Genomic DNA, 13,067 nt, shown 5'->3' on the forward strand with positions numbered 1-13,067 from the left:
GGAATGGATGTGTAAATGGTCTTTTCCAGAAAAATTCCGGAACGTCCTCGTCTGTGTGAACAGCGCTTTTTTTAATTTAGTAATTTTCCGAATATTTATTGGTATCACTTAGGGCTGCTCGATTTTGGAAAAAATCATAATCACAATTATTTTGGTCATAATTGTAATCACGATTATTCAAAACGATTATCAGTTGAAGTCAAAATTATTAGTGAGAATTTTGTTTTTTTAAATAACTATTTCCCAAATTATGTTAAACAGAGCAAGGAATTTTAACAGTATTTCCTCTAATATTTTTTTAACAATAAAAGCAGGTTTAAATATTTTGAAACCCATTTTAAGGTCAATATTATTAGCCCCCTTAAGCAATATATTTTTTGATTGTCTGCAGAAGAAACTCCGGTTATACAATGACTTGCCTAATTACTCTAATTAAGCCTTTGAATTGCAATTTAATCTGAATGCTTGTATTTTGAAAAACATCTAGTAAAATGTTGTGTACTGTCATCATAGCAAAGATAAAACAAATCAGTAATTAGACATGAGACATCAAAACTATTATGTTCATAAATAAGTACAAAAAAACTTTTCCATTAAACAGAAATTGGGGGAAAAGGGTTGCTAATATTCTGGAGGGCTAATAATGCTGACTTCAACTGTATATATACATTTATTTTCCACCCTGCAAAGGAAAGAGAAATAAATACAATAGAATAAAAATAGGAAACAAACTGTGCTTTAAGCATCTTCACTGTAAGAAAAACACTTTAGCTACAAAAATCCTTCAGTCAAGAGCAGCGAGGGATTTTTTCTCGTGGTTTGATTAATGATAAAACAGGCTGCAGCATTTCGCACTGTCTCTTAATGGTTTCTCTTTCTTTTGATTCTCAACTCGTTTGTTTATTACGCAAATGAGGGTTGATATGAATAATCACTAATCACCGCAATTTGACACCTATTTGACCATTAAAGCGCTCACGTTAAGATTACTTTAGATGTCTGCGCTCCTCTGCTCGTTTCAGCGTGCGAATGAGACCGAATGCTGACCGCGTGCTTATGTGTGCGCGCGTGTGGCACACACACATAAGCACGCGGTCTTTCGCTCTTTTGGTATATGATGCAATAATCATTTATCTCGATTAATGGTTTTTCATAATCATTAGAAGCCATAATCGAAATCGAAATCGAATTTTCGAATAATTGCAGAGCTCTAGTATCACTGTTTGAAAGGGGCTAATGACCAGCTGAAATCGGGTCCAGGACAAGCGTGTTAGTTATAGGGTTGTGCCGATAGATGATAGTATCGTGTAAAGTAATGTAATGTAATGTGTGTATTTATTATTTATTTATTTATTTATGGTCAAACACCCAAAGTGCTTGACCATCATGAGGGGGGTCAGCATCCACTTGGATGATGTGACAGCAGCCAAAGGACAATGACACCAGTGCGCTCACCACACACCAGCTATAGGAGGAGTGGAGAGACAGTGATAGAGCCAATTTGGCGGATGTGGATGATTGGGAGGCCATGACGGGTAAGGATGGAGGGACTTTGGCCAGGACACCGGGGTTACACCCCTACTCCTTACCAGAAGTGCCATGGGATTTTTAATGACCACAGAGAGTCAGGACCTCGGTTTAACGTCTCATCCGAAAGATGGTGCCCACTGACAGTGCAGTGTCCCCTTTACTATACTGGGACATTAATACTGTGGCCATGTGGATATGGATCTGGTTGTGTATTGACGATAGGTAAAGATATATCACCAAGAGAACTTATCAAAGAACATTTTACTGAGCTCAGTGAAAAGTTTTGTATGTAGGCCCACAGTCAAGAGAATATGCTGTGTGTGTGCGTGAGTGTGTGTGTATGAGTGTGATGTGTGTGTGAATAAATGTGGATTTGTATATGAGTGAATATGTTATGTGTGTACGAGTGTGGTGTGTGTTTGTGAGCGCGTGAGTTTATTTGTGCGAATAAGAGTCATGTGTGTGTCTGAGAGTTATTGGTGAGTGTGAATGTTTGTGTGTATGTATACGTGTATAATTGAATGTGTTATGTGTGTGACTGTGCGAGTTTGTGTTTATGAATGTGATGTGTGAGTTTGTGTGTGTATATAAGTGTGGTGTGTATCTGTGTGTGTGTGTGTCCTCATGAACAGTTGACTGCTGCTGATGGTTATTAGTGTGAGCTGACTGCAGCTGTTTCTTCAGAGTAAACAAACCAGTAAGCAACTTGTTAAAAAACGCTAATGGACATGTGCTGCAACATTAACACACACACACACACACACACACACACACACACACACACACACACACACACACACACACACACACACACACACACACACACACACACACACACACACACACACACACACACACACACACACACACAGCTACTGTCAATTTATGGACACTTCTGGACAATAATGATCTGCTATTATTAAAACAGCAAACACAATAAATAGATGTGTGTGTGTGTGTGTGTGTGTGTGTGTGTGTGTGTGTGTGTGTGTGTGTGTGTGTGTGTGTGTGTGTGTGTGTGTGTGTGTAAAAAAAACAAAAGAGTGTGGCAGCAGGCTCACTGAAATATTCACAGCAATACTGTTTAGTACAGGCCTTTCCTTCTGCAATGAACTATTATGATTGAAACTTCTAGTTTTATAAATCTCTAAATAAATTCAAATAAAAAAATCTAAATAAATACAGTAAAAACAACACACACGCATGCACACGCACGGACGCACGCACGCATGCATGCACGCACACACTCACACACACACACACACACACTCACACACACACACACACACACACACACACACACACACTTGTTTATGTGGCAAGCACACATTGAGGTATTTTGGACGAAGAAAGAACAAAAAGAAATTTAAAAAGACAAAAAAGTGCAAAAAAAAGAAAAAAAAAAGAAAAATATTTAAGATAGAAAAAAGAAAATAGATAACATAAAAGAAAGAAGAAAAAAAGAAATGAAACAAAAAAAGGAAAGAAAAAGGAAAGAAAGAAAAATATGAAAAAAATGAAAAAATAAAGAAAATTAAAAAAGAGAAAGCAAGAAAAAATTTAATTAAAAAAGAAAAAAAAACAATGAAAGAAAATTTTTTTAAATAAAAAATTTAATTAAAAAGAAAAAAAATGAACAAAAAAAGAAAAAGTTTAAAAAGAAAAAGGACAAAAAAGATAAAAAAAAGAATACACAAATGAAATGAAAGAAAAAATGAAAGAAATGGAAAAAAAGAAAAAATGAATAAAAGAGTAAAAATAATTAAAGGAAAAATAAGAAAGAGAAAAAATGGAAAAAAGAAGACAAAACGGAAGAAAAGATGAAGAAAGAAATCATAAAATAAAAATTTAAAAAGAAAAAAATGGAAAAAGAAAATAGAGAAGGAATGAAAAAACTTTAAAATGAAAGAAAGAGAAAGAAAAAAATTGAAGAATGAAAAAAGGAAAAAAGAAAATGAAAAAAGAAAGAGAAAGAAAAAAATGACAGAAAAATGAAAAAATGAAAAAGAGAAAGACAAAAAATGGAAAAAAGAAGAGAAAATGGACAGAAAGAAAAGAAATAAAACAAAAATGAAAAGAATGAGAGAAAAAAGAAAAAGAGAAGGAAAAAAATGAAAAAGATAAAAGAAAGAAAATAAATAATGAAAGGAAAATGAAGGAAAAAAATAATATGAAAAAAAAGCTTCTGCAAATGACTTATTTAAAAGAAATCGAGCTTTTAAAATCTGGAAAAATGTATTAATCTCACATTACACACTAAAAATACAGTAAAATTCACAGTAACTTACTAGTAACTGTGGTTGCCAGTGAGACCAAATTTAACATGCGCAGAGTAAATTATTGATCGCAACTGTAATGTATAAACACAGCAAAAATGTGATTATTAATAGTATACATTTACAGTGAGCTTGTAAATTTAGTCTTATTGGCAAACAAAATGACCAGTAAGTTACTGTAAGATTACTGTAAATCCACCAATCAACCTATTTGATATACCAAAGCTTAAACACATTGATCCATGCACTTAATACAGTATTGATTCATTAATGCAAATGTTAATGAAAATAGTACAGTCCAATGTTAGTTCACGATAGTTCACAGTGCATTAACTAATCTTCACAAACATGAATATTAAAAATGCATTAGTAAATGTTAATGATTAATTAATGCTGTACAAGAATTGTTCGCTGCTACTTCGTGCTAGCAAATACAGTGACAAATACTAATGAAAGCCTACAGTAGAGTGTTGAAGTCTTTCATAAGAGCAGAAGCACACAAGAAAATCTGATCAATTCTGAATTCAGACTGACGTCCACATCTCCAGTGATGATGACTCCAGCAGATGAAGGCAGGTGTGTGTGCATTAAAGCTCTATTGGCGTGTAAATGTGTGTGTGTGTGTTTCTGCTATTGCTATGCATGTGCTGTGAGCCGCGCGTCCGCCGGGTCTGCGCTCTTTGTTTCATTACTGGGAGGTCAGAGCAAAACAGAGGTTTTAAGTTGTTGTTGACATTAATTAAGCCTCGTTACCGCAGGCCACGCTTTTCCCAGCGGCGCAAATCAACGCAAAGGTATTGAACAGGAGCGCGTGGAGCTGTCCGTCACCCCACAGATCAGGACACGGCTCTGATTTACACCAGAAATGGACGATTATATTATTAAAACCACTCTAAATTGGGGAAATCATATTTAAAAAATGACACATCAATAGGAAAATGGGAAGCAATTATGCAAATATGTAGTTTTTTGTTTGTTGCACTGACTGCGTGATGATGAAGAATACACTATAAGAAATGCTGGGCTGTTTTAACTCAATGTTGGGTCAAATATTGAACAAATCTAACAGTTGGATTTAAAAAAAAAACATTAATATTGATTGAAAAAATTAACCTAATGGTCGACACAGTGGCACAGTAGGTAGTACTGTCGCCTCACAGCAAAAAGGTCGCTGGTTTGAGCCTCGGCTGGGTCAGCTGGCGTTTCTGTGTGGAGTTTGCATGTTCTCCCTGTGTTTGCGTTAAACTTTGTAGGACACCGGCCCTCCAGGACCGAGTATGGGCACCCCTGGTTTAGATGCATGTCAATAGGGTTGTAACAGTATGAATTTTTTACGGTATGATAATCGTCTAAAACAATACCACGGTTTGACGGTTTCGCGGTATACGGTATGTTACAAATGTTACAAAATAATAGAACAGTGAAGCAAATTTGACATTTTCCAAATAATATATTTTCAGTTACTATAAACAACACCACTTACAATGAACAAGTAAAAAAATAAGAAAATAATAAATAATGTGTCAAAGTCCAAATAAAGTCCAAATAAACATGGTGCAAATCCTCAGTAAAAAAATAGATATAAATATTTACTATACTATAAATAGTTACATACCGAAACTAGATTCAATATGGAACATCCTTAGGTTTTATGTGCCAGCATGGATATGGTTGTCTGTGGATATGGATTTGGATATGGTTGTCTGCAATGCAGACAAACAGCTGCACCTTCATTTGCGTCTTTTGAAAACAGCAAGAGCAGCAGTTCGTCTTTGCTGTGTCACTGTTTTGTCATGTTTCTGTGCTGCTGTGCATGCAAAAGTACTTAGTATGAGAATTATTTCATGCAAAACTTTTTTTTTGCGTTTTATTTAGCCGCGCATAAATGTATGCCTATCTCTCATTCCGTGTTGTTCAAAAAGCTCATTGTTGGTCCACAAACAAAAGCGAAACCTATGCTTATTGGTTGTGATATAGCGAGTTTGAACCAATCTGGGCATGGAGGAGGGACAATGCATCAATGTATCATGTCTGGTTTGTCTGGAGACACAGTGACGAGCGTTTCTTTGTCAAATCAGCGTGGTCAAATTTTGATGACGTAACCGCACTGATTCCGGAGCCTCTGAAAGTCCGCGAATGTTATCTGATACCGCACTGGAAAGCTGAGATTCTCTTGTTTATGCCAATCTTTGAATTGTATGAATCGGATCAGCGGATCAAAAGTTATTAAACATTTAAGAGCAATACTTATTTTTAGCCGCGGGCGGCTGTCTCGGTCTTTAAGGGTTAAAACCGTTGATATGCAATTGTTCATGGTATGATAATCGTGCACGTTCAAATCGTGGTAGACCGTCATACCGGTATATTGTTACAGCCCTACATGTCAATGATGAAAAGATGATCTATATTTACTGTTTGATGACCAAAAGGACCTTAAACACCCAGCAGGCACAAGACATCAACATGCCGTCAGATTGAAATTGTACCCTAACATCGTGGAGACGCTGCATTTTGTTTGGAAATGAAAATCGGGTTTACATCAGAACTCAACGTCAGCCCGATGTCAATGTCCAACCTAAAACCAACCAAATATCAACGCCTAATGATGTCACAGCTTGACGTTGTGTCAACGTTACCACTATGACATCAATCAGACGTTGAATTTTGGTTGCCATAACTGATGAATAAATGTCAGTATTTGACGTCAATAGGATGTTGGTTTAAGATGTTGGCTCGACATTGGATTTTGGTCACTTTCTAACAACCTAAAATCAACCAAATTTCAACGTCATTTGATGTTATTATTGGACATCAAAATAACGTTGTCCTTAGACGCCGGCTAGACATTTTGGTCACCTGACATCACAACCTAAACCTAACCTAATATTAACGTCTTATGACATTGTGTGAATGCTGGGCAAAAACTACATGCACTACAGAATGTTACGTTTACACACACACATCAACAAATTACATGTAAACGCATCAGGTTTTCACAGCGTAATAATCACTACTCATGAGCACTTTTAAAAGGGCTACTTTTACTCCTACTTTGAGTAATATTTACAACAGGTACTTTTACTTTACTCAAACTATATTTTTAGGCAAGTAATGGTACTTTTACTTAAGTATGCTTTTTCAGTACTTTTTCCACCACTGTGGTGACCCCAGGTTAATAAAGGGACTGAGGGACTAAGGGAAAATGAAAGAATGAAATTTTTGACCCAACGTTCGGTTATGACAACCCAGCATTCTTATAGTGTATATATTTAGTGTAAACAATATTTCAATAATTATTGTTATGTCATGTCATTGTCTGCTTTTATCTGTTTTGTTTTAAATTATTGTTTTAAAAATTTGGGTTTTGTCCGAATCACTCGTTTGCGGCCATTAGGAGTCCTGCAAATGCATAGAGACTCCCGGAACTTCCGGGAGACTTGGGATGTCTGAATATCCCGTTTAACAACTATAGTGAGACGCGATCCAGCGGTACATCCTTGATAAACTAGGGGTGGGGTTAGGTGCCACGCCTCCTTTTTAAAATCGTACATTTTCGTACAACTGAACTCATACGAATTCGTTCAAATTAGCCACTAAACTGTCAAAACGTAAAATACTTACGTTTCCTCGTGAGATCAGGCTGTAATAACCCATAAGCGTTTCAGTGACATTTCAATTCCGATATAGATTTTATAAAACACAGGGTTTCTGCAGGTTTCATCAAGTTAAATTTAGAACTTTTAATACCATTCATTCATTCATTTTCTTTTCGGCTTAGTACCTTCATTACTTTTAAGACCATTATAGATTAAATTTAATATTATAGATTAATTTTTATACATGGCTAAACACTGAAAATTTTAAATAATGGCCCAGTTGGGCCAATTGAATTTTTTGTTTTGCCTGCCACAAAAATCAAATGTAGATATTTCTTCCCCACACATTTTAATGTGTTGAAACAAAAAAACTCTAGTTGTATACACTTTTTTTTTCAACATAAATGTTTTGTTTTTTAAAGGAAAGTTTAATATTGATCAAAGTATATTTATTACAGAGAGAATTACATGATTCATCAAAAATATATACAGCATTTGTTGGCTTTTGGTGCAAATGGATTCAATCTAATGTGTTTCTGTTGTAAAACCTTATGTTTCAAGTCCATTTATAAACATGATGTCCACTATCCCTTACTTTTGGGAATAGTTTTTATGGAAGATCATGTCAACTATATGTTGCTCTGTTATTATCATGAGTAATTGTGTTTAGTTTATGGCTTTTAGTTGGTAGAATTTGCTGTATCTCTTTGCAATAGAAAACTTCCAGTTGTATTGTTGGTGATTGGATGGATCTCCTCCAAATTGGTAGCTTTCCTTGGAAATTTAAAACCTGTTTAAAATGATTTAAGACCTACAACACAATATTTCAGTAAATTTAAGACTTTTTAAGATTTAAAATGTTAAAACAAAATCTGGAGCAGAACTTTTCTACTGTTCATCTCAGAATAACACTAGTAGGATTGTGCAATATGACAATATATATCCTATGGATGAAACAATAAGTAATAAAATAGATTTTTACATGATGGGTCATGTTTAAAGCAGCCAGAATCAGCATTAAAACACACTTAATAAAATTATCATAATTAAAATTCACACCCAAACATGTACATGTCAATTTTTAGCCAATCAAGCCTTCATCCATGAGTACAAGACTGTATTCACAGGGCCAAAATTGACACTAAATTGCCCACTAAAACATGGGCAAATTAACAAACTAAGATCATCCTCCAATCAAAACCATTTGAAATAACAAAAAAAACCCTCAGTCTTAGTATAAATCCAGAACAGTCTGATCTCGCCCACTATAAATCCATCACAAGACCATACAGACGTCCAGCATCTAATCCAGAACATCAGCGCGCATTAAACTCCCTTTACTCCATTGGCCCTCTTAATATTCCTCCTGAATATCAGCTCTGATCACATTCTGCCCTTTAATTTCATGGTGAGCGACCCACAATCCAGCGTGTGAACTCTTTTCATCAGCGCGATGCATGCCTGGCTTCGTCAGCGCTGATTTATTCATTGCATTAGTCATCTATTGTTCGCGCAATCACCAAAACTTCTTAAACGAATACAGAATAAGCATTTATGCATATGCTTTGATTTGAACAATGCATTCGCCATCAAGATGCTACAATGATGAATTAAAAATGAGATCTCTTGAAATGCACATAATTGTTCCTTCTGTGAGGAAAACAATAGAAAGGGACTATTTGATTAAACAAATCTCAAGTGCGTCAAAAAATAGCTACTATTAAAGCAATGCAGATTAGCACCATGGCAAAACCCCCAAAAATATCAATATTTAGTAAAAGGCTGTATTTAATTGTGATTATTTCGTACTGATATCACCATCTGGGGTAAAAAGTAACAGCAAAATTCAACCATGTTTCACTGACAAGACTATATAGAGCAACACCATGGTACAAAAACTAAATAAGCACCTTAAATATAGTAATCATTTAATATAGTTCACATAAAAGAACCAGACACGGTACTTTTAACAACATCAATAGAGCATTAGTATGGCCATCAATCAAAAAAGTGTAAAAATACCACAATTTACAGACCATCATTGACCAAAAATATAATTTTACATTCGATTTCTGGACAGTACTGTGATATACAGGGTTTCACACTATTCATTTGTGCTGTCCCAACACAAATCCATTAAGTTAATGTAATAAATACAGGTGGATTGAACTTAAAATAATTAAGTTGTCCAAAAAAGAAAATCAAGAATTGTGTTGTTTCAGCTCATTTTAAATAATCCGTTTTAACAAGCAGCAAAAATGAGTTGTTTTTAGTGTATATGGTTTAAAAGCTATAAAATACTGTGATTTGGAATCTACAGTATTTTGAGGTGCTCAGGTACTTGGGTTTGTACCTCTTAAAGTAACTTGTCGGGAAAAAAAGCTTGTCAGAAGGAAAAACTGATCAGCTTATCTTGTCAATTGTGTCATAAATTTTTCAAAAAGCAAATAAAAAAACATATTTTGGGAGTCTAAAAACCCTGAGTGTGATGAAGACTAGAAGAACATGGTCAAAATGAGTCTAAATCAAGATATAAACGCAAATCATATTCCTGCATAGGTAGGTTTGTGTCTTTTTATGTAAATCATCTGATGAAGCTAAGGAATACCACAGTAAAGCTTACGCCATGGTATTTTGGATATAAATGGGGACATCTAAATTGATCCACATTTAAAACTATTATTATATACAGTTGAAGTCAGAATTATTAGCGCCTCTTTGAATTTTCTTTTTTCGTTTTCAAGGTGTGTCTGATAATATATTTTTCTTTTGGAGAAAGTCTTATTTGTTTTATTTCGGCGAGAAAAAAACCCAAACATTTTACGGACAATATTATTAGCCCCTTTGAGCTCATTTGTTTTCTCGATAGTCTACAAAATAAACCATCGTTAAACAATAACTTGCCTAATTACCCTAACCTGCCTAGTTAACCTAACTACCTTAGTCAAGCCTTTAAATGTCACTTTAAGCTGTATAGAAGTGTCTTAAAAATATCTAGTCAAATATTATTTACTGTCATAATGACAAAGATAAAATAAATCAGTTGTTAGAACTATTATGTTTAGAAATGTGTTGAAAAAAAAAACAAATTCAGTTAAACAGAAATTGGGGAGAAAAATAAACAGGGGGGCTAATAATTCTGACTTCAACTGTATGATGTTTCAGTGGTAACGATTTAACCATGGTAGTACTATTACACTAATAGAAATACTAATAGTATTTCAATTGATTATTTTAAGTATCTAAAAGTGGGTACTTTGATGCGTGTTTAACACTATACAACCCGGTACCATTAATGACAGTATGCTATTGAAAAATGAACGATTAAACTATTAAACTGGGTGAATCTCACCAAAAAACATGGCTTGTCAGAAAGAAAAAGCAACTACTGTATTTTGCAAGTGATTTAAGCATCATGACAATATTTTGTAGAAGGGGTATTTCGGATATTTTTGATAAGAAGAGGTATTTGATAGTTATCTTTAGCATAATTGTTTTCACATGGTGCAATCTATTATCAAATCATCAATCATTTTACAAAAAAAGCTAACTAAACAACCACATTTCGAGAGTCCAAAAGCATAGACTATAAAAGAATGATTCAGAAAGCAAATAAAATCAATGTTTAGGTTCGTGTATTACTATAAAACAGTATTTATAATATCACCATAAAGCTTGCACAATGTTATTGTAGGATATAAAAGGCTCCATTAGATTGATCCACACTCTAAATCATGTCTTTAACACTAGTAATTTAACATATTCTGTTAAATATCTTAAATTGGGTACATTGGTTTGTGTTAATCACAATACCACCTGAAACCAATGACGGCAAAACCTTTGCATTCCTTGAAGTACTGGTATAGGACATAAAGTACTTTTGAAATACCATGATTTCACCGTCAAATGTCATGTTTCACCTGTAAATAAGCTCAGTGCAGTTGTGTGCTCTGCTGTATATATGTATATATTGGTGATGAACTGCTCTGCGCATCTCCATCATTGTGCAGTTTGCGCGCGGATCGCTTCCCAGTTTCACCCGTACACCGACCACAAACCCGTGAATGTGAACCGGAAAATCTTACCGTTGCTGGATATGTGGTTCTCCACATCATCGCCCCCAGGTTGTCTGACACTGGCACTAAGTTGGATGTAGAGTCCCATACAATGTAAACTCCTCAGAATCACTCCAAACGCGCCCATCACTGCTCCCTGCAAAACACTCTCTCACATCAGGTGAAAATATACGGCTTTAGGAGATAGATCCAGGTGTTGGGCAGTGTTTAATGTTTGGTTTTGTCCCTTAAGGCGAAGGTAGGAGATGCTGAGAGGAGGCTGCGTGCGTTTGCAGTCGCCCACTGATGCGATTTGATTCTCCGCGAAGAGAAACTCCCGGATCTAACCAGCGCGGCGGAGGGATACGTAGTGTGGGAGCGGGAGCGCGCTGGCTGTCATTGGGGAATTTCAATTAGGCGGAATAACATTGTGAAGAGATTTTTTTCAGTTAACGGTCAACGCTCGACGGTCGCCGTGGGTGGAAGGAAAATTACATCTGAAATGCTTCTGAGGTAAATATAACCGGTGACTGTGAATGTAGGCGGTTTTATTTCACTCAACAAGTATGAAATATGGATGGCAGCAGAATTAGATTATTACTAATAATTCTAGTTTGATTGGGCTTGGCTTTTTTCCCCTTCAGTGAACTCCTATACCATTTTAATTGAATGTACATATTGTTTCGAACGGCACTATTATTATTATTATTAACTGTAATAGCTATTATATTTTAAATATTTTAGTATTTTCATCTTAATAAATGTTAATCAATGATCCAGTACTCTATAGCGTATTAAGGAGGCTATAGTGAACTGATAAACTACTGTTTTATACTTTAGTTTTTACTACAGTAAATGGTTTACTAAAGTATGTTGTTTATATGGTTGTAAAAAACTACAGTATTGAGTCACTTATTTATATAACTATAATTGTTGTGTTACAACAGCATCTATAGGCTGAATGTTGAGTGTAGAAATCTAAAATTCAAGTTCTTACACTGAATGAGTAGAAGAAAAAAGGAAAAATACATTACCTCTAGGCGTTTCACCATGCTGGAAATGGAGGGTAAGGTCAAGCACATTGCACTGATACATTTTTCAGCTCTTTTAGTGCTTTGAGTGCATACCAAGTGGCAAACGAAGAAAAAAAAGTAACATTATTCATGCTGCATAAAGTACTATAGTAGTTAGCCATCCTGAAGAAAGAAAAAATGGTTTAAACTACAGATGTAAAACTCGTATAAAATTTATTTGCATCCATAACATAGTTCTATAGTTTTGCCAATGACTGGTGACCAGAAAATGCAGTGGCTATATATTATATATGCATAAATTCTACCATGTTGCCAGGTATTGCTAGAGTTCATACATCAAACCAAAATTATGTCAACTGGTGAGTAAAACGACTTCATATTACTTTTATGATGCTAATATGAATAATTAAACATATTTTGAGGTGCCTTAAATGCAAAAATTAAAAGCAGCTGTATAGGCTATGAATATGGTAATCAGTAAACAGTAGACTATAATAAACAAGACTAAGATTAACACCACCACAATTTTTTTGTAAGGATTAAACATAATTCAAATGTTTGTAGGTGATCCTTAAT

The 13,067-nt window shown here is 34.9% G+C and overlaps 1 protein-coding gene across 1 annotated transcript in view; it reads right to left on the bottom strand.

Annotated features, from left to right (window-relative positions):
- vstm2la (V-set and transmembrane domain containing 2 like a) overlaps positions 1-11,772 on the bottom strand; it is a 95,196-nt gene extending 83,424 nt beyond the window's left edge. Inside the window, exon 1 of the mRNA XM_087307824.1 lies at positions 11,488-11,772. Within this exon, the coding sequence (XP_087163950.1) occupies positions 11,488-11,605 (118 nt within the window). The 5' untranslated portion in view covers positions 11,606-11,772. The remainder of the gene's footprint in view (positions 1-11,487) is intronic.
- Between the last annotated feature and the right edge of the window lie 1,295 nt (positions 11,773-13,067).

This window comes from Danio rerio, chromosome 23 (genome assembly GCF_052040795.2).
Source record: "Danio rerio strain M-AB ecotype USA chromosome 23, GRCz13ab, whole genome shotgun sequence".
Classification (NCBI taxonomy): domain Eukaryota; kingdom Metazoa; phylum Chordata; class Actinopteri; order Cypriniformes; family Danionidae; genus Danio; species Danio rerio.